Source organism: Mycothermus thermophilus (assembly GCF_041956435.1).
Source record: "Mycothermus thermophilus strain CBS 625.91 unplaced genomic scaffold VTJ04scaffold_1, whole genome shotgun sequence".
Taxonomy (NCBI): Eukaryota; Fungi; Ascomycota; class Sordariomycetes; order Sordariales; family Chaetomiaceae; genus Mycothermus; species Mycothermus thermophilus.
Window position 1 is genome coordinate 2,136,794 of NW_027191427.1, and position 22,262 is coordinate 2,159,055.

The following is a 22,262-nucleotide window of genomic DNA, read 5'->3' on the forward strand; positions in this document are numbered from 1 at the left end:
CGGGCTGGGCCTGCTGTTGAACGGCTGCCAACCCTGGAAACCTCAAGGGTTCTCTGTGGCCGCCCCCGTTGCCATTGGCCCCCTGCCTTTCAGGGGCTCCACCATCATCGACCGCATGGACCCAGACACCGAGGGGCGGGATGGAGCCTGACTTCACGACACTTGGAAGCTTCACCAACTTTCAAAGTCTTCTTCCATCAAACAATTTCACATATTGAGAGAGTAATCATACAAGTCGTGGCCATTAAGTACGGGCCCGACACGTATTAGCAGCTCTCGATGGCCTCATCAGCGGGTACCGACGACCCCACCTCCGTCAACAACGGCCATGCACCTCCTCGCACCTCCGCCGCGGCCGCGGCCGCCTCCCACCCCGAGTTCGATGTTTCCAAGCTGCAGGGACTCCCGAATGAACAACAAGAACTGCTCCTCCTGAACTTCGTGTCGACCCTGAGCAAACACGTCCTGAGCCTCGACGCCGACGATTGTACCGCCCAGCAGTTCTACCTCAAAAAGGAGATCTTCAAGATCCTCAACCTCGCCACCCCCGCGCCGACAAGAATCATACGGAATACTTTGGGACGGTGTCTTGGCCATGTATTTGGGAAAGGCGATCGGAAGTTGCTCTTCGAAACGGTCAGCGAATTGTCGGGGATCATCTCAAGCGGCAAGCTGAAGACGGAGGGCGAGATACGGCTTAAGCATGCCGCCGTGACGTGCTTGGGCGAGGTCTACGCTGCGGCCGGAGACAGCGCCATCAACCTTCACCAACTAGCCTGTACAGCTCTCCTCAAGCTGCTCAAGTCGGCGTCGAGCCATGCGGGCCTCCGCGCCTCCATCTTCACTGCCTTCGGCAAGATTGCTACCATGCTTGGCTCCAGCCTGGACGAGAGCATTGCGCGAGACATTTGGAAGCAGGGTCGCAGCCATGCCACCAGCGACAAGGGATCGCTTGTTGTCATTGCGGCGTGCCGCTGCCTACGCTCGCTGTTGCAGGCTACGCCGTACTTTCAGACCTCCAACGACTTTGAAAGTCTCCGTTCGTCCATGTTCAAGACGTTCGACTCTGCCTCGTCCAACGTTCGTTCTGCCGCTGCTGATTGCTTCGCCGAGGCTCTTGTCCGGGGCTACTCAGAAACAGCTGTCAACGAAGCCCCCGTGTCCTCTCTTAAGAGATCGAAATCTAAATCCGCGAAGCGCCAGTCCATGCAAGTCGGCGGCTTACAAGATGATGACGACATCCCCCCACGTCCTGAGAGTCCGGCGCCGTCCAAGAAGTCACAGGTCTTGGCCTTGTCGCTCACAGACATGCTCAAGACCCTATCGACGCAGTACGTTCGCATGTCGACGTCGAACCGGTCCAGAGCAGCCATCGCTATTTGCTACGGAAACATGCTGCGCCGGTTGGGAGAGAGGATAGTGGAGGCCAATTACACGCACATCGTAGAGCACCTCACCGTGGAACTTCTGGGCCACAACAATGTCGCCAACAACCGCTATCGCTTGCTGATTACCAGGCGCATGATCGAGATCATCATCCAGGATATTGTCGGCAAGAAGATCCTCGGCGAATCGGGCCAGACAAATGCCGCAAAGGCTCTTCTCAACGACATCATCAAGAACTATCCTCAGCCCCTGAAAGAGAGGCCAGAGCCTGCAAAGCAGACCCTTGCGGTCGCGCTGAGCGCCCTGGGATCTTTGATCAACAGTCTCGGCTCGGCCACCTCGGCCTTCTCAGAGGCCTGCCGTGATGCTCTTCCGCAGGTCCTCCAGCATCCAAGTTATACCGTTCAGGTGTACGCGGCATCATGTCTCAAGACGTTTCTCCTTGCATGCCCCCAGCAGATTCTCCCGTGTCTCTCTGTGTGTATGAACAGCTTGAGCAGGGAGCTTGGGTTGCTCGGCACAGGCCGTGGTTCTCCCCGTCGCTGTCTCGGCCTCGCCCATGGCCTTGCTGCTGGTGTCAGTGCGAGCCCTCAGCGACCGTTGTATGGATCGGTGGACATCTACAGCCGCGTCCTGACCATGTCTACCAACTTACTGAAGTCAAGCAGCAGCTCCGAGTTGCGCGTGGCAGCCATGCAGATTCAGGTGGCGTGGACATTGATCGGAGGACTGATGTCGCTGGGGCCAAACTTCGTCAAGATTCACCTCTCGCAGCTCCTTCTCTTGTGGAAGAACGCGCTGCCCAAGGTGCTCTCCAAGGACAGCAGCATTCACAGAAATCACCTTAACGCCTCGTTCTTGACGCATGTCCGAGAATGCGCTCTCAGCTCCATTCTTGCCTTCCTCGAATTCAACAGCCGTCTTCTGACTGTTGACGTCTCCAAACGCATCGCTACCATGCTTCAAAGCACCACGGCATTCCTCAAGACGCTGCCGTCCAAAAAGATCGCTGACGATATCAGTGAGAGGCTGACTCCGTCCTTGCAGCTCCAGGACTTGGAGGTCATGGTTCAGCGGAGAGTTCTTCAGTGTTACACGAAGTTGGTGAACATCAGCCCAGCTGGTGGAACTGAGGCTCTCTTGCAATCTAACCTGCTCACCCTCGCCATCTCTCTCTTTGCCGACCCTGACAATTACACGCCTAGCTCGCTCAGCGCATCGATCGCCAACACGGCGGGCACCTTCGAGTCCATCTGGGATATTGGCGACAACTCCGGTTTTGGTGTCACGGGTCTTGTCCGGGGTTTCAAAATCCGGCCCCTTCCCGGCCAGCATGAGACCTCCGTCGATCGCAGTGTCTCTGGCCGGGAGGGACCGGAGGAGGATATTGAGAGATTGTTGCTCTCCCCCATCTGCGGCACGCTTGAACACGATGCTTCGGTCCTGTACATCGGGAGTGCGGATGCGCCAGGCCTTCCCGATCCAGCTGCTACTGAGGTGGTCAATATGGCGATCCAATTGTTCGCTTTCGTGTTTCCACTTACGCCGTCCAAGGTCCAGGAGAGCGTTTTGGAACAGGTGACCACGTTCCTCGCTGCCGGGTCCCTCCAACGAGACCCCGGCCGGAAGGCCGCAATCAACGTGAACGTGGCGACCGCGCTCCTCTCAATCCTGCGGGTCGCTGTCAAAGAAACTAGGTCGCCTCCAGGGGATGTAACAAACGCTGCCGTGGAGAAGTTGATCCAGGAGCTGCTCAGGGATTTCGTCCTTGATCCAGACCAGTACGTCCGCAGCATTGCCTACGAGGCTGTCGCTCGTCTCTGTGGAGCATGTGGCAACGCTTTCACCAACCAAGAGATCAAGTATCTCATCGACACCATCGTCGTCAACCGAGAACCGAGCGCGAGAGCCGGCTGTGCCATGGCCCTTGGAACCATCCAGGCAAAAATTGGCAGCATGGCCGCCGGGTACCATCTGAAGAGCATCCTCAATATCTTGCTATCATTGTGCAACGACCCGCATCCTACCGTCCACTATTGGGCCTTGGAGGCGGTGGCCAGGGTGGCAGATGCCGCAGGACTCTCGTTCGCCAGCTATGTGTCGGCGACCTTGGGCATGCTTGCTAACCTTTACTTCTCGGAGACACACAACCCTGAAGTGGCCCTTCCATCTACTATGAACCTTGGGGTAGAGCTGTCCACGTCCGCAGCGATCGCTCACTGCGTGGACGCGCTCATCAACGTCCTTGGTCCGGATCTTCAGGATTCAACAAAGTCACGGGAGTTGATATTCACGCTCGTCGCTTTTTTCCAACAGGAAGAAGACCTGGAAGTGCAAAGGGCAAGCCTCGTCTGTCTGGAGCATCTCTCCTTGTATGCCCCCGGCTTTGTCAACTTTGCGGAATATGTCAAGACACTTCAGCGTTATCTCAGCTCCGAGCACACAGTCCTCCGAGATGTGGCCGTGGATGGCCTCCACAACCTGATGAAACGCGACCCTCACGACGTGATTCAAGCCGCCGACAAGGGCTTCGAGGACCAATTGTGGCTGGTTCTGGACTCGGATCCGAGCCACGACGGCATGCGCAACACAATCCGCAACTGGATGCGCCATACGTGCCTAGAGAGCACGGCAGCCTGGCTTGCACGTTTCCAGCACGTCCTCAAGATGACGAGACCCAAGGAAGCTGTGAAGAAGGTAGTCAAGACCAAGCAAGCCAGCACCGGCATTGACCTCCAGGACGACGAAGTTGCAGGGTTTGCGACCGCGCCAGGGGTGAACAAGGACGAGAAAGAGACGCCTAGCGGCTCCGAAGTTGAGCCTTTGCGGTGGCAGGTCACAACATTCGCCATGGACCTGTTGAATGACATCTTCATTATCGTTGCGAAGGATGTCGCACAACATGGCGAGTCGGCAGCGCAAACTGCGCTCCAGAGCAAGATCGCCGACGTTGTCCGCATGGCGTTCTCGGCGTCCACGTCAGGCGTGATTGAGCAACGTATCTGGGGCCTCAAGATCATCGGTGCTGTCCTCAAGATGTTTGGAAAGACTCCAGACCCGGACTTTGAGGAGGCCATGTTGCTGGAGCAGTACCAGGCTCAGATCAGCTCGGCACTGACGCCGGCATTCGCCGCGGACTCGTCGCCTGAGCTTGCCGCCGAGGCCGTTAACGTCTGCGCTGCCTTCATCGCCACTGGTATCGTTACCGACGTTGACAGGATGGGCCGAATCCTGAAGACCTTGGTGAGCTCGCTCGAGAACTTCCGGACTGAAGATGAGAATGCCGGCATTGGCGATCTAAAGGGCCTCAGTTCGAACGCCCGCGTCATGGTCAAGATGGCCGTGTTTGGCGCCTGGGCCGAACTTCAGGTCGCTAGTTCAGAGCAGAAATACTTGCTAGACGTGCTGAAGCCGCATATCGGCACGCTGACCCCGCTCTGGCTCGAATCCCTCCGCGAGTTTGCGCGCCTGCGCTTCGAGCCGGATATCTCCATGACTCTTGGACCCCCGTCGCTGTCAGGCAGCCTGGACACCGTTTATGCAGCGCTCAACCGCGAGACGCAGCTAAAGTTCTACCAAGACTCATGGCTGAAGTTGGTGGATGCAATCGCCAGCCTTATCGGACAGGATAGCGAGTTCGTCTTCGATGCACTGGATGGAAAAGAAGTTTCAGGTCCCAATGCAAATGGCACGTCCCGCGGCCTGGACATCAACTACAGAGACGAACCTGTCGCTTTCTTCTTCGTACTATTCGGTATCGCCTTTGAGGCGCTCGCTACCAAGCCAGGCCAGAGCGAGTCGCTGGCAACGGAAGAGCAAACGCTCGCCATCCTCGGCGCTCTCAAGAAGATCCTGCATCCCAGCGTGTCGGGCCAGGCTATCTACCGTGATGCCGTCTTCTCTGAAACAATGGACCTGCTCGATCGCCTCGTGCTCACCGAAGGGCTTGACGTTCAAGGAGTCATCGTGGAGATCGCTCGTGATCTCTGCCTCGCCCACCCGGCGGCAAGGAAGCACGGCGATGCCGACAACAACGAGCTGTCCGAGGATATTGAACAGCTGTTCGAGCTCACGCGCATCATGGTGCTGGTGCTTTCCGGGCTGCTGCCCAACCTGAGCGAGACGCCGCAACCTACACGTCACCAGATGACCGAGGAGGCTATCTTGCTCGTCAAGACTGCCCTGGACGCCCTGGTGGACGCCGCCGAAGTCTTCCCTGCCATCATCAAGACGGATCTCTACGCCTGCATCTTCCACATCTTCGCTACCATCCTCGCTACGCCGTCGTGTCAGGAGGTTATTGTGCCTCAGTCGCTGCCGACGCTCAAGCGGTTCATGGCGAGCGTTTCCCGGTCGCGGGCGGTCGCTGTGGCATCCGCGGCGGAAGACGGTGGCGCGGCACAGACGGACGCGCAGCTGCTGGGTTGCCTCCGTCGGTTCCTGTCCATCTACTTGCATGCTCAGAAGCGCGAGGCCCCGACGTCGTTGACCTGTGTCAAGAACTGTCTCTTGGCCCTCACGATCCTCTTCACGGGCGGCAGTGAAAACCATCTCCCCGCCACAGAGCCGCTCGTCGCTCGCTATTTGGACGAGCTGCTTGATTGCTTGACCGACCGGATGGTACGTTCCGCCGCTCATTTTTACCATTTCATACCACCACCAGAACCTTGAGAGTATCTTTGCTAACCCACGTGTTCCAGACGGCCAAAATCGCCGCCAACTGCATCCGCACCCTCCTCCTGCAACCCCACCCCACCGCGGCCGACCACTCCATCGCGCGCCACCTGCTCCCCCGCCTCCTCGGTTTCATCACCAACACCGACCCCGAAGACCCGGAGAACGCGCGCGCCCTGATCGCCCAGGCCCTCTGCGCCTACGCCTCCTCGCCGTCTGTCACGAACCGCCAGCAGGACCAGCAGCAGCGCGCCTCGCAGCTCGTCGTGGCGCTCGTGCTCCCCGCGCTGTTGGCGCGCGCGCTCAACGAAGGGCCCGAGTCGTACCGCGAGACAAGCGCGCGGCTGTTGGAGCTGGCGGCGGCGGATCAGCTTGCATTCCGCGCGGTGGTAGCCGGGATGGGAGAAGGGCAGAGGGGATTCTTGGAGGAGGTGATTAGGAAAGGAAGGCAAGAGGAGGCAGAAGCTGCAGGGAAGGCGGCCAAGGCTGGTGGGGAGGGTAGGTTCCAGCCGAGTATTGCTCTGAAGATGGATTTTGGAGGGTGAGAAGCAGGAGGGTCGATGGATTCCGAAAACAAGTGGGAGAGGTATCATGTTTATCTGGATAGATGTTGTCCCGCCTGCGTCTAAAACAACAATAGCCATCAACCTCCCTATTCCACATGTAACGCTGCTCTATAAGCCAACAACCCCACCGTCTATGCTGCCCAAAACATTGTCTGTCTTGGTCTTTTGTCTATCCCATGCAGAACGTTGAAAACAGCAGATACCACCCCTTACCCAAAATTTCGTCCTTAGCTCGTCGGCCCAAGGATTTCGCCAGAAAGCATCACGGCAGCGTCCTGCTTCTGCTTCTCGGCGGCGGCTTTCCGCGCGCGCTCTTCCTCTTCCTTGCGTTTTTTCGCCGTATACGTGGTGTAGCGGATGGTGCTCAGGGTGAGAATGGCCATGAAGAGGATTCCCAGGGCGGAGCGGCGGATGAGGATCCAGCGCAGGGCCTCGATATCGGACTTTGCGTCGCTATTGAGCTTGACGCTGATCTTGTAATTGATTTTTTGGATCTGTTTTTCAGGAGAAGCTCAAAGGCGAAGGGGTCCCTAGCAAACCCCCCTTGACGGGAGTTCGGGGACCGGTGTATCCGAGGGTCATTAGCTTATGCCCCCTTTTTGTCTTTTCATGGAGGAAGAAATTTCAGAGAAGGATGTAAATATAAGGAAAAACTGGGAAGAAGGAAAGGGGGTGAACACACGCGACTCTCGACAGCCTTTTGTTCCTCGCGCACGGCCATGCGGCGGTCGTTAAACATGCCGCGGACGTTGTCGTTGAGGGTCAGTAGCTCCTGGTTAAGGCGCTGGGTGAGGATGTCGACCTCGTGCTGCAGCAGGGTTCGCTGCTGGCGCAGTTGCTCGTCGGCGGCGCGGCGGTTGTTGCGCACCTCGGCGCTCAGCTCGCTACAGGCGGCGCGGAAGAGGTACGACTCGTTCTCCATGTCGGCCTTGGACACGAGCCCGGCCTGGGCGGCGTTCAGGTGCGCTGCCAGCAGCGTCCGGATGGCTTTCATGGCCGTGATGGCCTGACCTGGCGTGTATCCGCCTGCTATCAGCTGCTTGACGAGCGTGTACGAGTCGAAGTGGTGGATGTATGGCTTTCGGTTGGACTTGACGGATTTGGACGTCGTGGCGGTGGCATCGGCGCTGGTTGTGTCGGGGTTGGTACTCGGAGTTTTATTTCGGGGTTCTGTAGATGCTTGTACACCGGGAGGTGGTGGTTCGACGGAATTGGGTGGAGGGCCCATATGCAGAATCTCGTCCATTGGACTTCCCTTGGTGGTTTGAGTGACGGGGTCTATCGTCGACGGAGGAGGGAGTTCTATGGTTTTAGGCAGGTTGAGCGGAGATATCGAGGGCTGTTCCCTTGTTGATTGGCTCGCTGGGGAGTCTTTTCCCTGTGCCTTCACCTCTGGCCCCTTGGCCGGCAACGTGGGGGGATCCGACGGAGGAGGCTCTATCCCTTTCCCGGCGCGGCCAGCAAAGGAGACTTGCCTCTTGCTGGACGGGGTAGTGAACGGAGCGGCATGCCTGCAGCAAGCTATCGGCTGTAGTGGTGATGAGGAAGGTTTTCTGCGACGAGGACATCGGATCAGGGGCAGTGCCGCGGGGTCGGGCAGACGAGCGCCGGAACGGAAGAGGTGAGGGTAAAGGAAGGTGAGGCGGTTCGTAGCCATGTTGCTTGCGGTCGTCGTCGTCGTCTCTCCCTTGCGTTGTTGCTCCTGATGTTGTCGTCGTTGTCGTTGGCAACTCACATGTCGTACTCGGGAGTCCAGGGGTTCAGTTACCTATGGGAAGATGTGAATCCAGATGGGGAATCCAGGTTTCGGATGCCCGATGTTCAGATGCGCAAAAGATCGGGGCTTGTCCCGTCGCAACGGAACCCAATGCAGCTCGGAGGGTCTTCCCTGGGCCGGTCAACCGGCTGAAAGTGGAGCCTCTGAACGGCAGGGGAAGAGCTCGCTCGGGTGGTCACGGCGAAAGATGGAACTTGGAACTTCCAAGTTTTGTGCAGCTTCGTAAATTACCGTACTTCAGTCTGTAATCTGCCATCAAACCTAAAACTGCCCTGTCCTCACTCGCCTAGTTGGGCGTCTCTGTCGTGAAACTTCAAAATGCAGGCATAAAATGCTGCTGAACAACTCCAAATGCTGGACTCGGCTGATCAACCCGGACGACAATCACAGCCTGATGCCACCTTCTCTCTGACGGCTAATTCGGAGTCCTCTGATCGGCTCCGTACCGTCTGGTAGGTACAACCCGCGGCTCCAAAAGTTGGGCTCGGTTTCGGCCCGCTGCCCAATGAGACGCTGCCTCTTATGCACAATGAGGCAGCAACGATGGCCGTTGGAGCTCTGTTCGCTATCGCTACAGCCTGTGCTGGGCCTGGGGAGCACTCACCTCAGCCGGGCGCAGACACAGGCAGGCCTTTCGTCATTTTGTCCCACCACGGAAAGATGCGCCATCATCCATGGATATCTGGCGATGCTGACTTATCATCGACAATGACTTAAAAGGCATCCGCCATTTCTCTTCAAACGACTTCTCAGCTTGCTGCTCCAATTGCCGTTTTTCGCATTATTCTTTGTCCGGTCGGTATTTTGGAGCACAGACAGAAGAGTGCAGTCATTATAGCATTTTTTTTTCTCTCACCGCGCCGCCATCTCAGTTTCTGCGATGACTCGACGCGACATACCAACTCAACCTGACCCAATCCTCTCCTGACACGGGTTCCCCTTCATCTCGCTACATCACAATACATAACCGATTCTGGCGACCACGGGGCCATTCAGTTGTTGTTCTTATACCGTGGAACAGGGCCATCAGTGGAAGCAAAAATCTGCTCCTTGGCCTCATCGAACCCCTGCGATTTCACCGTGAGGCATAGTCTGAGAGTCTGATCGCTGAAGGGGGGTGAGTTGATCCGCTCGTCCTCTTCCCTATACAGCACGGCAGGCGGTTTTCTTCCTTCAAACCCTTCCTTTTGTCATCTTTGGATATTTTCTCTCCCATGCCGAGACGGCATCGGTTGTTATAGGTTTCACTCGGGCTTTCTGAGTCACATGGCAACGTGCTCACCAATCTCCAACAGACCCTGACGGGGTTCTCCATTGCGACGCCATCAACCATGTGGCGCCTATTTCGCAAGACATCTCCTGACCACGGTATGTCTTTGGATATTCTACCCTGCTGTCCTTCTCTGGTGCTAACTCGAAACCAGATGTCAAAGCAAACGATTTCGTTCTCACTGAGAGGAACTCAACTATCAAATCTTACACCACCACGAGAGCCACATACCCTGGTCTGCGCGTCTTTTACAGGAGGCATCAGCAGGCCGATAATCTCCCCACATCGCCTGCCCCGGTGCCACTCTTGGTGTTTATTCACGGCCTCGGGGGCTCTGTCTCTCAGTTTAATGGCCTGCTTACAAGCCTGACCCCAATCGCCACATGTCTGGCTGTCGACCTGCCTGGCTGTGGCCGCTCCGAGTTCGCGCCCCAAAGCTGGGACGCATATTCGACCAACGCCCTTGTCGAACTCCTTGAGACAGTCATCGAGGACCATCGTGATGCCGTAAGAGGTCAGGGTGTCGTCCTGATCGGCCATAGCATGGGCTCCTCCCTCGCCGCCCTACTCGCCAACCCACGCAACCCCAAAACAGAACTCCACGAGCACATCCTCGGGATCGTCGCCATCTGCCCTCCAGCCGGTTTTGCGGATCAGGCAAAGGCCCGGATCCTGCGTACCGCCCTGGGACTTCCGGGCTTTGGACTGATCTTTGATGCTTGGAGAGCCTGGGATAGAAGGGGGGGCCTGGACAGCCCCAGTGTGTACCGCTTTGTTGGACCCAATGCCGATGCCGAGACTAGGCGTCTCCAGCATGTGTTTAACTGCCAGAGTCGGACCCCGGTGTGGCGGCGCATGGCCTGGGGAGCTCTGCCGGTATACTCCAATGGCGTACAAACGGACGGTATTGCGAGCCTCGACGTCTGGGCGGGCTTAAACCTGCCAGTGTTCCTGATTGCTGGCACCGACGACCAAATCACGCCGCCGACCGAGGTCGACAGGATTTTGTCGGTAGTTTCAGACACCAAGACGGAGCCGAGCGCTGATGGGAGAGACGGCGAGAGTAGTGCTGATGAGCAGGCGGATGCGAACGGCGCTCCAAGGCTACCGGCGCTCCCACAGCGACCGGAAAAGTATGTGTCTCATACCAAACTCCCAAGCCCAGCCGGACACGCTCTGCTCTACGCGCCTCCTACCGTCCCTGTGCTCGCGGGACTCGTCTCGGATTTCCTCGCATCTCACATCACCGGACGCCTGTCTCTCGCATGGCAGCTGCAGTACCTCTCCCAGGGAGGAAAGTGGGACGTGAAGAACCTAGAAAAGTGGCGCAACGTGGCGCCTGTGTCAGAACCCGTCGGTGGCGTCTTCCGCGCTATCAAGACGCTCCGCGAGGTTGACGATGAGCACTGCCCTCGCGTCTTCGTGAAGAAGTGGAGCCATACCATCAAAGATGTTATTGACATTTCCCACGACAACCCCGTGTACAATCCACGCGGACTCGAGGAGGGCGGGATCCGTTATCACAAGTACCCACTGTTATCCAAGGTTCCTCCCAACGACGCCGAGATCGCCGGCTTCGTCGAGCTCGTCGACAAGATCCGCGCCGAGCAGCACGAGCGGGCCAAGGCTGAGGGATGGGAGGATAGCTACGTGGTGGCCGTTCACTGCCACTATGGTTTCAACCGTACGGGTTTCCTCATCGCTTGCTACCTTGTTGAGAGGTGCGGGTTCACCCCCAAGGAGGCGATCGAGGCATTCGCTAAGGCCCGACCCAATGGAATCCGGCACGCCCACTTCCGCGACCGGCTTCACGTCCGGTACTCGGGCGTCAAGAGCGATACATGAGCGAGCTTTCTGTGGTTGATTATCGTTTACTTCACTCTTGGCTTTTTTTCTCTTTCCTTTGGCGTGGTGTCTGTTTCTTTGGCTACCTTTTGTCTGATAGACAGCGTATGGGACACTTGGGAGTCAATGAGGTCGAATTCTTGGGCTCGGCAGGATAGAGGGCTGGTCGCAAGATGGGTTTCTTTTCTCGGTATTATACCACGGTTGTTTTGCCTGCGCCTTAGTATTCTATTTTCCATGTGCCAATATCATTACAAATTAGCCTGCAACACGTCGCTGACCCAATTCAATCATGACAATGCCGTCGCGTGAAATCGTCAACCTCATGTAGTTATCGTACAAATTCATTCCCTTTTAAGTTCCAGCAGGCTGCTCCGACATAAGTACCCCTGATATCAAAGCTCACCCCGACTTGCCAACCACGCCGCCCCTGAATCCGCCCAGATCTCGTACTTTTCTACCCTCGCCTCCCCATCGAACGCCAACACATAAACAAACTCTTCATCCCACACCTGCCCGGTGCTCTTCCACGTGAATCTTGCCTGGCCGCGGACCGCGACCCTTCGCGCTTCGGCATCGACAGTGTACTCAGTGAAGCGCATTCCTTCGAAAGAGAGGCATTCAGACACGACCGAGAGGTATTGAATTAAGCCCTCGGCGCCGCGGAATGTGCGGCCCAAGAAGGGGGCTAGCTGTGCGAGGCCATGCTCGAGGACCAGGATGCGGGACCGGCGCCGGGTGAAGTGCTGCGTCAGGATCGTTTCTGGCGGGTGGCCGGAGGCGAAGGCATTGCAGAAGGCTTGGGCTGCGGCGAGAAGGGTTTCGCGGGATGGTGAGACAGGTGGTGGCGGTGGTGGTGGTGGTTGTTGATATGTCTGGGACGGGTACTTGTACTCGTAGTGGTGGGGTTGGTCAGATTTTTCGGATGGTTTGGTGGTAGGAGGTTGTTGTTGTTGACCTGAGGGGTTTGCGGGGAGTTGTTGGAATGCGGAGAATAGGGACTGCATGATTTATTAGGATTGGAGTCTCATAATTTGGATGTTGAGAGTCTTGGAAGATGTTTGAGATACTGATATCCAACACTTTGAAGGTGTGTGAAGACTGGATCATGTGGTCGATTTGCATCCTGGTCATATCGACGTCATCCTTGCTGCACCTCGAGCTTTTTGGCGGACAAGCTTGTCCCCACGGGTGCCCCTATCATGCCTCTGATTGGCTGCCTCAGACGGGTCCCGATGCGCCAACGCCCGCCTGCAGCCTCGGAAAGCCCCCGGCCACCGCAGAGTCACAGCGGGCAGGCACAGCTAGGGGAGCTTCAACTGACCGTTATCGTTGACACACCCCGAGGGCAGCCGCCTCCCAGGTTCCAGTTGACCTGGGTCCTTTCATCCTCCTTCCATCCCATCCGGGTCCCCAGGTCGCAACAACAAAGTAGCCTTCATCGCAATTGGACTCGAAGTCCGGGGACGACAAAGATGGTGTGTTTCGTTTGTGCCCTTCAAGTCCTGTGACGCATTTGCTTGAGAACTGACATTCAGGCACACGCAGTCCTCAGCATCGGAGCGGACACCGCTCCTTTCCGATCGCCCGCCCAAATCAAACGCAGATGAAGATGGCGAGACCTCCAAGGCTTCTTCGAACGGCCGCGCCACCCGCCTGCGGGAGGTCGTTCTCTTCGTTTGGGCGCTCGTGGCCACGGCCGCTGTCGTCGTCCTGGCTTCCGTGATCCAACACCGCAGCTCAACCACCCAGCCCGCGCAACCCATCTCACCAACCGATCCCGTTGCCGGCGTCCCCTACTCGACACCCGCTTCCCCTGCCGCGAAGAAGAAGAAGCGTAACCTCATCTTCATGGTGTCTGACGGCATGGGCCCGGCGTCCCTGTCGCTGACTCGCACGTTCCGTCAATACGTCAACAAGCTGCCCATCGACGACACGCTGACGCTGGACCGTCACTTTTGGGGCACCTCGCGCACGCGCTCTACCAACTCGTGGGTCACCGACTCGGCCGCCGGCGCCACCGCCTTCTCGTGCGGCAAGAAGAGTTACAATGGCGCCATTAGCATGCTCCCTGGCCACAAGCCCTGCGGCACTGTTCTCGAGGCTGCCAAGCGCCGTGGTTTCCACACAGGCCTTGTTGTCACGACTGACATCACCGATGCTACCCCGGCCTGCTTTGCTGCCCATGTCGACTACCGCCTGCAGATGGACGAGATTGCCCTGCACGAGATCGGCGAGGGCCCGCTCGGCCGTGTGGTCGATTTGATGCTCGGCGGTGGACGCTGCCACTTCCTGCCCAACAGCACTTCTGGGAGCTGCCGCGCCGACAACGTTGATGTGGTCCGTCTGGCTACCGAGAAGCACGGCTTCACCTACAAGAGCAGCCGCCAGGAGTTTGATGAGCTGCGCCACGGACAGAACGCCACCCTGCCCCTCCTGGGTCTGTTCGCGCCGAATGATATTCCTTTCGAGATCGACCGCAAGCATATGGCGGACGTGTACCCCAGTTTGAGTGAGATGGCTGCGGCCGCGCTGACAGCGCTGGAGGCGGCCACGCGCGATAGTGATGAGGGCTTCTTCCTCATGATTGAGGGCAGCCGTATCGACCATGCCGGCCACTTCAACGACCCGGCTGCTCAGGTCCGCGAGGTTCTCGAGTACGACAAGACCTTCAAGATCGTGCTTGACTTTTTGGAGAAGTCGGATACCGAGGGCATCTTGGTGGCCACGAGCGATCACGAGACGGGTGGTTTGTCTACCGCTTGGCGTATGTTCCCTCTCTTTTTTTCTTCCTCATAATGTTTGTCAGATGAGTCTAACATTGTTCCCACAGAGGCGCCGAACGAGCTTCCCGTCTACGACTGGCACCCCTCCGTCCTCGCTCGCGCCAACGCTTCGGCCGAGCACTGCGCTCGCCTCCTGCTCCAGCACGTCACCTCCTCGCCGGCCGAGAGCGAGCGCACCCTCATGGACTGGATTAACCAGGAGCTCGTCATCCGCCGGCTGGGCATCCCCGACGCTCTTGAAATGGAGCTCAGCGCCCTCGCTACCAACCCGGGAGCCGCCCTGGTGATTTTCAGCAAGATGATCAGCCAGCGCGCCCGTATCGGCTGGAGTACCCACGGCCACAGCGCCGTTGACGTCAACGTGTACAGCTCCGGCGGGCCGGGGACGGAGAAGATCCGCGGGAATGTGGAGAATACGGATATTGGAAAGTTCTTGGCCGAGTATCTGGGCGTGGATGTGGACGAGATTACGAAGGAGTTGGAGAAGAAGATGCCGGTGAAGGGTGTTTCTTCGGCGGAGAAGATCCAGCAGCAGGTCAGTGTTGAGGAGCAGGAGTTGCGGAGGCTCGGCCAGCAGGTTGGGGGTGAGTGGGATAAGATGTTTGGAATGTGATTCTTGAAGGGAGATCAGAACGGGATTTCATGATGGTTTTCGTACGGCGTTGTCTTCGCATTGCTATGGATTGGAAGGGGGCCTGGCGGGTCATGATCAAGGCTGATTAACTGTTGGTCTGGTTTGGTTGGTCTTGGATTTGGGTATTGAGATATTGGGCTTGTCATTCCACGGGCTTTTGGTGTCTACTTCGCAAATAACATGCATGGTGCCGCCCACGAACGTCCTGTGTTGGCGTGTTTTGTGGGACATATTCATTTGACCTTACTTACCCTTTGGCATTTTTGGACCTTAACCCTTAGTGCCATCCCAAACCCCGTTCCAGGACTTCCCAGGCACCACCCTTACAACCACCAAAAGCGTTTGGCCCATGAAGGCATGAAGTCATTTGGTTTCGAGTCAAATGTGTGTGTGACCCACCCAGCTCGCCCACCATTCAAGCCTCAGTTTGGCTGTGGTGGTTGTCCTGGTCATGCTCGTCCTCATCGGCGGCGTTCTCGTTTTCGCTGGTGCCAAAGTCGTCGGCATTGGGCTCCGAGTCGCTATCGCCGAGCAGGCTACGCCCACCGATCAAAGGGGCTAGGGTGATGATGCCACCAAAGTACTCCCCTAGCGTGCCGTCGACGCGGTCAAACTCCTCCTTCGAAATTTTCGGAAAGCCCCTCTTTGTGATGAGCTCGATATACAGGCCCAGGTGATTTTCGCGGTGACCAGGCCTCGCATACGCCTCGCACAACCGCTCCAGCGGCGCCGCAGTCAGGGTAGACCGATCGCTCCGAACCTTGATGATCTTGACAGAGCGAAGAGGAACAAGGGCGTCGATGTAGACATCCTCCAAGCGCGGGACATGCAACTCGATGGATTCCAGCAACGGTAACGCCTCACAAATGCGGGCGGTTGTATCGGGACTGATGGGCTCGACGAGTTCTAGTTTGCGTAGCTTGGAACAGCCAGCGATGGCTTGCACGAGCATCAAATGCTTGTCCTGGCGGCCCTCGGGATTCGGCACAGGGACGTCTTCGTCCCAGCCCAGTCTCAGTTCTTCAAATTCAGTCTGCTGAGTCAATGCCGAATAGAGCCCCTCGTTGAGGTCGGTGGTAGGCATGGACAATGAGAGTTTGTGAAGACGGATGGTGGGAGAGTTGAGCATCTCCGGAACCATCAAGTCTAGGAAGGGGATGTTTCCCAAGTTGAGGTTTCGGAGTTTCCTGCAGTTGCTGATCCAGCGTACCAGGCTTTGAGCGAGCTGTGCTGGTCTCCAAGTGCGCTCAACATTCCAGCGATCGCCACATATATAAAGGTGCTCGAGTCTGTGACAATTCTCAAGCGCACTCAACGCCGCGATCGTGTCCTGGGAAATGCCGAATAGTTCCAGGTATTTGAGAGACGGCGAATGTTTGGCAAAAGCCATGATATCTCCCTGAGTGGCGGAATAGCCATATCCAGACATGAACGTCTCTATGGGCGGTTCCAGGTTAGTATGCAAGCAGGTAGGTAGAACGGACTTCTGTGGTTAGCAATGCTTCACATACCAAGGGTGCCGGGCTCAAGATTTTGAAGGAGCTCGGCCATGCTGGCCAGAGGCTCGCCAGGATATTCCCAAGGTCCCTCAATGGACAATAATCTAAGACCAGGCGTTTGGTTAATTGTGCACGAAGGACCCAGATATGAGCATGCTTACAGTTCTTTGAAGGCAGGACAGTTCTTCCGAATGGCGTCGCCGAGGTGGCCATCCAGCTGAACTCGCTGTCTTGCTCTCAAGGACTCCAGTTTGGGAAAGTTTGAGAGCAATTCTGCCAACTTGGAGCTGCTATCGATGGTGACCAACCCGGAATCTACGTGGGTGATTCCGCTCACTTTGCCCTGGCCCGCTGCCCTCTGAACAGCTTTGACAAACAAATCAACCATTCTGCCCACGGTGGCGGCGGTATCATGGGTCCCCCAAGGCTCCAGGACGAGAAGCTTTTCGAGCGGACCGACGAAGAAAGGGGTGCTGTCCGGACGGGGTACTTGGTTGGTGAGGGATTCCAAGTCGTATATCATTAGGTCCGTCATCCACATGTAGTAGGGAAAGAGTGTTGTGTCGAGGCATGACGAGAAAATGGTCCGGAAGAACTCCTCCCGTCGGTCGCGACAGTGGTGATAGTTGGCGTAGAGCTCAGGAAGCGCCAAAGAAGCCATCTCCCGAGAGACGCAGGCGAGATGGAAGAGGCTGCGCAATGATCCATCAGAAGCCAGTTCATGTGCCACCAGGGCCCATAGTTCTGGAGGAAGCCTCGGGGAAGCGTCGTGCTCCATGGTGACTGTGCTGGGCTTAAGGCGCACGGAAGAGATAGCAAGTGGCCGCCTCGGGAGTTATATGGTAGAGTTTAGAGCCGCACTGAGGCAATCCACGCCGTCTTATTGTCAGTGTATAAGGTTAGATAGAAGGTGGCATGCTCGTTTTCTCGGTTGAAGAAAATGAAGTCTCTCTGTGTATCCCCAGGCAGACATGCATGGTATGTACATACAGATATATCTATGAGGGGGCTGGACGCGGCTCACACAGGATTAAGCGCCGAGGAGCTGAACGAGCACGCAACTGGACGGCATGCATGAAACCAAGATCATCCTAGGCTCACCAGCATGCCAGGAGGTTTGGATTGGTATCCGCACTAGACAAAACATGGATTTTGTATGTATAGTTGAGATGACAAAATAGTGGAATAATTTACTAGCCACCTAAACCCTTCGCAAAGGAAATATTCCTCCCTCTCCAAGATACCTGGTCGTGGCGATCAACTGTCCATTGGGGTCTAATACGTCTCAAGATTTCCTCCATCTCTCTGAACTCGTTTATTTTCTCTATACAGCAAAACACATCCTTCAACCAACGTGACGTTGTCCTTCATCCTATGACGACTGACCCAAGCCTGGGCCAATCTATGCGAGACTTTCAGGGGGTGGCGGTACGTGTGTATACGGCAATAACCCAGCTCCCTCATCAGGGTCCACCCTCGGGTTAGGGACTACGTCAAAAGACCCTCCCCAGTGCTTCCGAATGAACTCTTGCAGCTCAACAGCCTTTTTCCATGTGAACCGCTCGTTACGGTGGACGCTGTCGAGCCGGATCCAGATGCCGTTGTGGTCGCTGTCTGGATGAGCCGCAAACGTATCCAGCATGCGCTGCACTGCATCCACCGTGACTGTCGAGGTTTCCGCCATCACTCCGAGTGTGACCAGCTTCGTAAGCCCTCCAAGGGCCCCAATGTGCCGGTCGTCCAAGGACTGTAGATTCAACATAACATGTCGGAGTGACGGAATCGACTGATAGATGTGCTCCAGCGCAGCGTGGGCAAGAGGGAACTTGAGGTCAATCCTGGTCAGGTTTTGAAGTCGAGCAACGGCGCGAGCGAACGTCATTTGCACGGCTTCTGTGTGGCTCTCTCCAGCCGTATTGCCGGGAGGGTAGCGAATGGTAAGATTCCGAAGATTGGTCTGCAGGCTCAAAGCCTCACAGAACTCTTCAGTGATCTCATTCTCAAGGAGGAGGCTTAATACCTCAAGACGAACTTGCGGGGACTTGAGAATATTTTGGACGATTTCGTCGCAGAAAGGGACACCTTCGAGTCGTAACTTCCGAAGATCCGCGCAGTTGCTCAGCCACTCTGTCATGGTGTCAATGAGCCAATGTCGCTCGGCTGCCCAGGAGGGTTCGAAGTCCCGATGTTCGACATGTAAGTAGAGACCCTCAAGGTTTCGGCAATCGCCGAGGCTGCTCAGCGACGCAAAGGCCGGTCTCTGGAGATATTGTATTTCCAGGACCTTGAGCGAGCGCGAGTGTGTGCTGAGAGCTTTTACGGCCGCCGCTGGAATGGGTGGCTTGCTGTGCATTTGAAAAGAGGCTGCATTTATGTTAGTCACGGGACTCACGAGAGGCCCTTAGGGTCGTTTATCCGGGAGATGATAGCTTGACGTACTGAGAGAATCAGGCTGCAGATTCTGGAGGAATTCTGCCAAATGTGCGCAGTCGTTGGGCCGGTAGTTGACCCCTTTTATCAACCTTCCGGGCAGAGTTAGGTAAGTGCTTCGCCATATCGGTGACGACGCGGACAGCTGGACAAAGGGACCGGAGTTCCCGTCTGCGCTATCAGCTAAGGTAGGCAGGTACTCACACTGATGTCAAGGCTGGGCAGTTCTCCCGGATCGCCCTGGCCACTTCTCCATCAAGCGCGAAAGGACCTCCAGTGCGCAGTTCAGTCAAGCGTGGGAATGCGGACACCCACTTAGCGACATCAGAGGGCGAGAACCAGAATCCATCAACAACAAGCGACTCAAGACTATTCGACCTATTGTCGCGACAGGCCCCTCGGATAGACTCGGCCAGGAGGTTGGTGATCTTGATGATGCTGGCCATTTCGTCGATGCCCCCGACATTATTTCGAACCTCGAACGCCTCGAGAGGGTGGGTATATAGAATGCAGCCAGGAGTCCAGGCCTTTATGAGGATGCAATGTCCCAGCAAATTCAGATCAAGCTCAGTGATCCAGAGGTAGTAAGGGAAGAGGGTTTTGCCGAGGCATGACGCAAAAATGGAGTGAAAGCGGCGCTCGTTGATGATTTTGTACCTGATGGAGTAGAGTTCTCGGAGTCCCACGTTGGCAAATTCCATGGACAGGCGGGAGAACAGGTACAGGTCACGAAGGCTCTTCCGACGAGTGAAGACTTTTGCAACAAGCCGCCAGATCTCTGGCGGAAGTGTCGAAACCTGGTTGGACTGTGCCATTTTGGAGGTGTCGTGCTGGGGAGAGGTATCTGAGTTGTACGGAGAACGTCAATGACAAATACCTCTGCCACCCTCGAGGAATGGGATGTCTGAGTTATATATACCGTCGCTCCACAATTGTCGACCCGGATCGTCGATGGGTCGAAGCTCGAGACCCTGGATATTCGTAGCACCCGAGTTAGGCAACAGCACGGATTTGGAATGAGCGCGGTGAAGTTCGTCGCGTGCGCACGTGATCACGCGCTAAGTTTCAAAATGGCACCCGTTTGCCAGGGGATCATGAGCATTCTGCTGGGTATCAATCAACTCAGGACGGAATGCCAATCCGCGGAAGGGGGAAAGTTCGGCGTGAGGTCTAAAAATAACCTCTCAAAGGCGTTTTGGATTTCCTTCTTGATGTCAACCTGGAAGCTTTGGGTTAAGCTACGGTTCCCCGTCCAGTGTCGGCAGGTTCAGGTGTTTCTGGGGCCGGATGCAGTCGCTCTTTCCCCCACTGCTTGATTGACACTTGACAGCTCCTTCCATCTTCGGGGTCCTTAGGGGTTGGAATCGCACACACGGCAACTTGGAACTGGAACATCGACCAAGGAGCACCATCCATTTGATCCTCTCTAAATACCTGATCTCCCTTGGATTGAAACGGTGTCAGGTGCTGCGGGGCTGAAAGGCTTTACGTCTGAATCGGTTGCGGTGAGACAGGATTTTGGGCTATCAGTTCCAGTGACGGTTTGCGAGTCTCATGCAATTGATAGCAAGCCTGGAACCTCGCCGATCACCAGCGTCCTGACACGCCAATTCGCAGCCTGGAATCAAGAACGTCAAGCCAACGTCGCCATGGTGGTCCTGAACTTCACCTTGAGCGAGGAGGGCGTCGCCGTCCTGCACGATGCCCTTGCCTGCATGTTTAAGTTCAGCGATGACGTTTGCCTTGAGGCTAGGAAGGACAAGGTACACCGCCTCATTACACCACTCGAAGCTAAATCATGCGTTTAACGGCGTCTTGGGCATGGGCTGACCTCCTCCATAGTTGACTCTCACTACCCTCAACCTGTCCAAGTCGGCATATGTCTGCTTCTCTTTCGCCGTCAACAAGTTCTTCTCGCGCTACAACTTTGAGGGCACGTCCCAGTACCGCGACCGCTTCTTCTGCCAGTTGCACATCCGCGTATGACACCCAGGTTTGTTCCTTTTGGCTTTGCGTCTCTGACACATCCCAGTCTCTCCTCACCATATTCAGGGCTCGCCAGACCGGTGGAGATCAATCGCGAGACAGAGATGCGTCGATTGAACGCTGTGACGTGGCCATTGACGACGGCGTCGGCAAAAAGAGCCGCTTGATTGCCAGGGTTTCGTTCAGAAACGGTACTCTCATCTCAAGTCAAAATGTTTTAGAGTTAATCGATTGACAATAAGATCTAGGAATTACGGCTTCCCACTCGCTGCCCTACGAGGTGAAGAATCCTGTTCATGCCAAGTTTAACAAAGACGAGGCACAGAACCACTGGGTCATCTCGTCACGGACTCTTCGCCAACTCATGGATCACTTCAGCCCTGGCATTGAGCTCCTGGACATCAATACAGATGATGATAATCAGATCATCAACTTTACGTGTTTTACGGAGAAGGTTCAAAAGCGCGGCGCTGCTAACAACGAAGGTACTGAACCCCTCATCCTCCTTCGACACTTGCGATGAGAAGTGCTGACAGAGATTAGCTGTCCTTAAGAAACCCCTCCACACTAACATCGCGGTCGAGATGGATGAGTTTGATACCGTTGAAGTCGAAGACAAGCTTCACATCATCATCAGTGTTAAGGACTTTCGCGCTATCCTGCAGCACGCTCAGATGACGAGCGGCGCGTTGACCGCGACGTACTCACATCCGGGACGCCCCATGAAGTTGTTTTACAGCACGGACGTTGTATTGTGTGAGTTCATCCTCATGACTGTGGGGGAGAAAGATGCTCTGGTGCAAAAACACAAAAATCCGCAGAAGAATGCGGCGAAGGCACCAGCGCAAGCGCAACAGCTTGACTCAGCGTCTCATCGCGCCAGTTCTGCGGCGGCAGAAAATCGGTCCAATCCGCAGCCTTCTGCTCCTCGACCAACCCAGAATCCGCCTCATAACCGGCCTCGTCAACCCGCGTTCGAAATCCGGCCGTCGCCAATGCCGGCTCCAACCAGAGCTCGGTCTCCGGGGCTTTTTGTTGACCAGGCCGAGGATGACGCGGCTTGGGAACCCGTCAACCCAGACGAGGAAGAGGAAGAGGATGAGAGCGGGAGGCTGGGATGGAACAATACCAATGAGCCGGTAGGAGCATCGCCATACTCCGACGAGAAACCAGCTGACCTGAAGTGTCAGAACCCGTCATCGATACGCATAGGAAGCTATCTTGCGAGACAGGCAGAAGCACAACCCGAACCCCAAGAACGTCTTGAGTCAGGGCTTGAACCGACACAGCGGCTCTCACAGGTATGCGATATCACGTTGTCTTTACTGTTACATTGTTAACAAATCCTCATAGGTTCGCCGGTTTGGTCTCTTCTCAGATTAATTGCTCCCAGACGACGTGCCTGCCTC

At 56.2% G+C, this 22,262-nt stretch overlaps 9 protein-coding genes across 9 annotated transcripts; 5 read left to right on the forward strand and 4 right to left on the reverse strand.

Moving 5' to 3' along the window:
• Nucleotides 1-279: 279 nt before the first annotated feature.
• On the forward strand, nt 280-6,605 carry VTJ04DRAFT_797 (uncharacterized protein; the record flags this gene model as incomplete). The annotated part of the gene is made up of 2 exons (XM_069366354.1): nt 280-6,006; nt 6,087-6,605. The coding sequence occupies 2 exons, from the start codon at nt 280-282 to the stop codon at nt 6,603-6,605; spliced, it is 6,246 nt and encodes a 2,081-aa protein (XP_069223406.1).
• Nucleotides 6,606-6,853: 248 nt separating this feature from the next.
• On the reverse strand, nt 6,854-8,283 carry VTJ04DRAFT_798 (uncharacterized protein; the record flags this gene model as incomplete). The annotated part of the gene is made up of 2 exons (XM_069366365.1): nt 6,854-7,120; nt 7,309-8,283. 2 exons carry the CDS (start codon nt 8,281-8,283, stop codon nt 6,854-6,856), a joined length of 1,242 nt encoding a protein of 413 aa, XP_069223407.1.
• A 1,451-nt stretch (nt 8,284-9,734) lies between these two features.
• Nucleotides 9,735-11,518, forward strand: VTJ04DRAFT_799 (uncharacterized protein; the record flags this gene model as incomplete). Its single annotated transcript, XM_069366376.1, has 2 exons — nt 9,735-9,771; nt 9,828-11,518. 2 exons carry the CDS (start codon nt 9,735-9,737, stop codon nt 11,516-11,518), a joined length of 1,728 nt encoding a protein of 575 aa, XP_069223408.1.
• A 126-nt stretch (nt 11,519-11,644) lies between these two features.
• Nucleotides 11,645-11,911, forward strand: VTJ04DRAFT_800 (uncharacterized protein; the record flags this gene model as incomplete). The annotated part of the gene is made up of 2 exons (XM_069366389.1): nt 11,645-11,826; nt 11,884-11,911. The coding sequence occupies 2 exons, from the start codon at nt 11,645-11,647 to the stop codon at nt 11,909-11,911; spliced, it is 210 nt and encodes a 69-aa protein (XP_069223409.1).
• Nucleotides 11,912-11,913: 2 nt separating this feature from the next.
• Nucleotides 11,914-12,525, reverse strand: VTJ04DRAFT_801 (uncharacterized protein; the record flags this gene model as incomplete). The annotated part of the gene is made up of 1 exon (XM_069366400.1): nt 11,914-12,525. The coding sequence occupies one exon, from the start codon at nt 12,523-12,525 to the stop codon at nt 11,914-11,916; it is 612 nt and encodes a 203-aa protein (XP_069223410.1).
• A 228-nt stretch (nt 12,526-12,753) lies between these two features.
• VTJ04DRAFT_802 (uncharacterized protein) lies at nt 12,754-14,917 on the forward strand (the record flags this gene model as incomplete). The annotated part of the gene is made up of 3 exons (XM_069366411.1): nt 12,754-12,996; nt 13,067-14,285; nt 14,352-14,917. 3 exons carry the CDS (start codon nt 12,754-12,756, stop codon nt 14,915-14,917), a joined length of 2,028 nt encoding a protein of 675 aa, XP_069223411.1.
• A 436-nt stretch (nt 14,918-15,353) lies between these two features.
• Nucleotides 15,354-17,215, reverse strand: VTJ04DRAFT_803 (uncharacterized protein; the record flags this gene model as incomplete). Its single annotated transcript, XM_069366422.1, has 3 exons — nt 15,354-16,375; nt 16,450-16,541; nt 16,599-17,215. The coding sequence occupies 3 exons, from the start codon at nt 17,213-17,215 to the stop codon at nt 15,354-15,356; spliced, it is 1,731 nt and encodes a 576-aa protein (XP_069223412.1).
• A 624-nt stretch (nt 17,216-17,839) lies between these two features.
• VTJ04DRAFT_804 (uncharacterized protein) lies at nt 17,840-19,682 on the reverse strand (the record flags this gene model as incomplete). The annotated part of the gene is made up of 3 exons (XM_069366433.1): nt 17,840-18,801; nt 18,877-18,959; nt 19,072-19,682. 3 exons carry the CDS (start codon nt 19,680-19,682, stop codon nt 17,840-17,842), a joined length of 1,656 nt encoding a protein of 551 aa, XP_069223413.1.
• An 834-nt stretch (nt 19,683-20,516) lies between these two features.
• On the forward strand, nt 20,517-22,236 carry VTJ04DRAFT_805 (uncharacterized protein; the record flags this gene model as incomplete). The annotated part of the gene is made up of 7 exons (XM_069366444.1): nt 20,517-20,630; nt 20,710-20,847; nt 20,900-21,044; nt 21,102-21,338; nt 21,397-21,992; nt 22,044-22,154; nt 22,207-22,236. The coding sequence occupies 7 exons, from the start codon at nt 20,517-20,519 to the stop codon at nt 22,234-22,236; spliced, it is 1,371 nt and encodes a 456-aa protein (XP_069223414.1).
• Nucleotides 22,237-22,262: the final 26 nt, after the last annotated feature.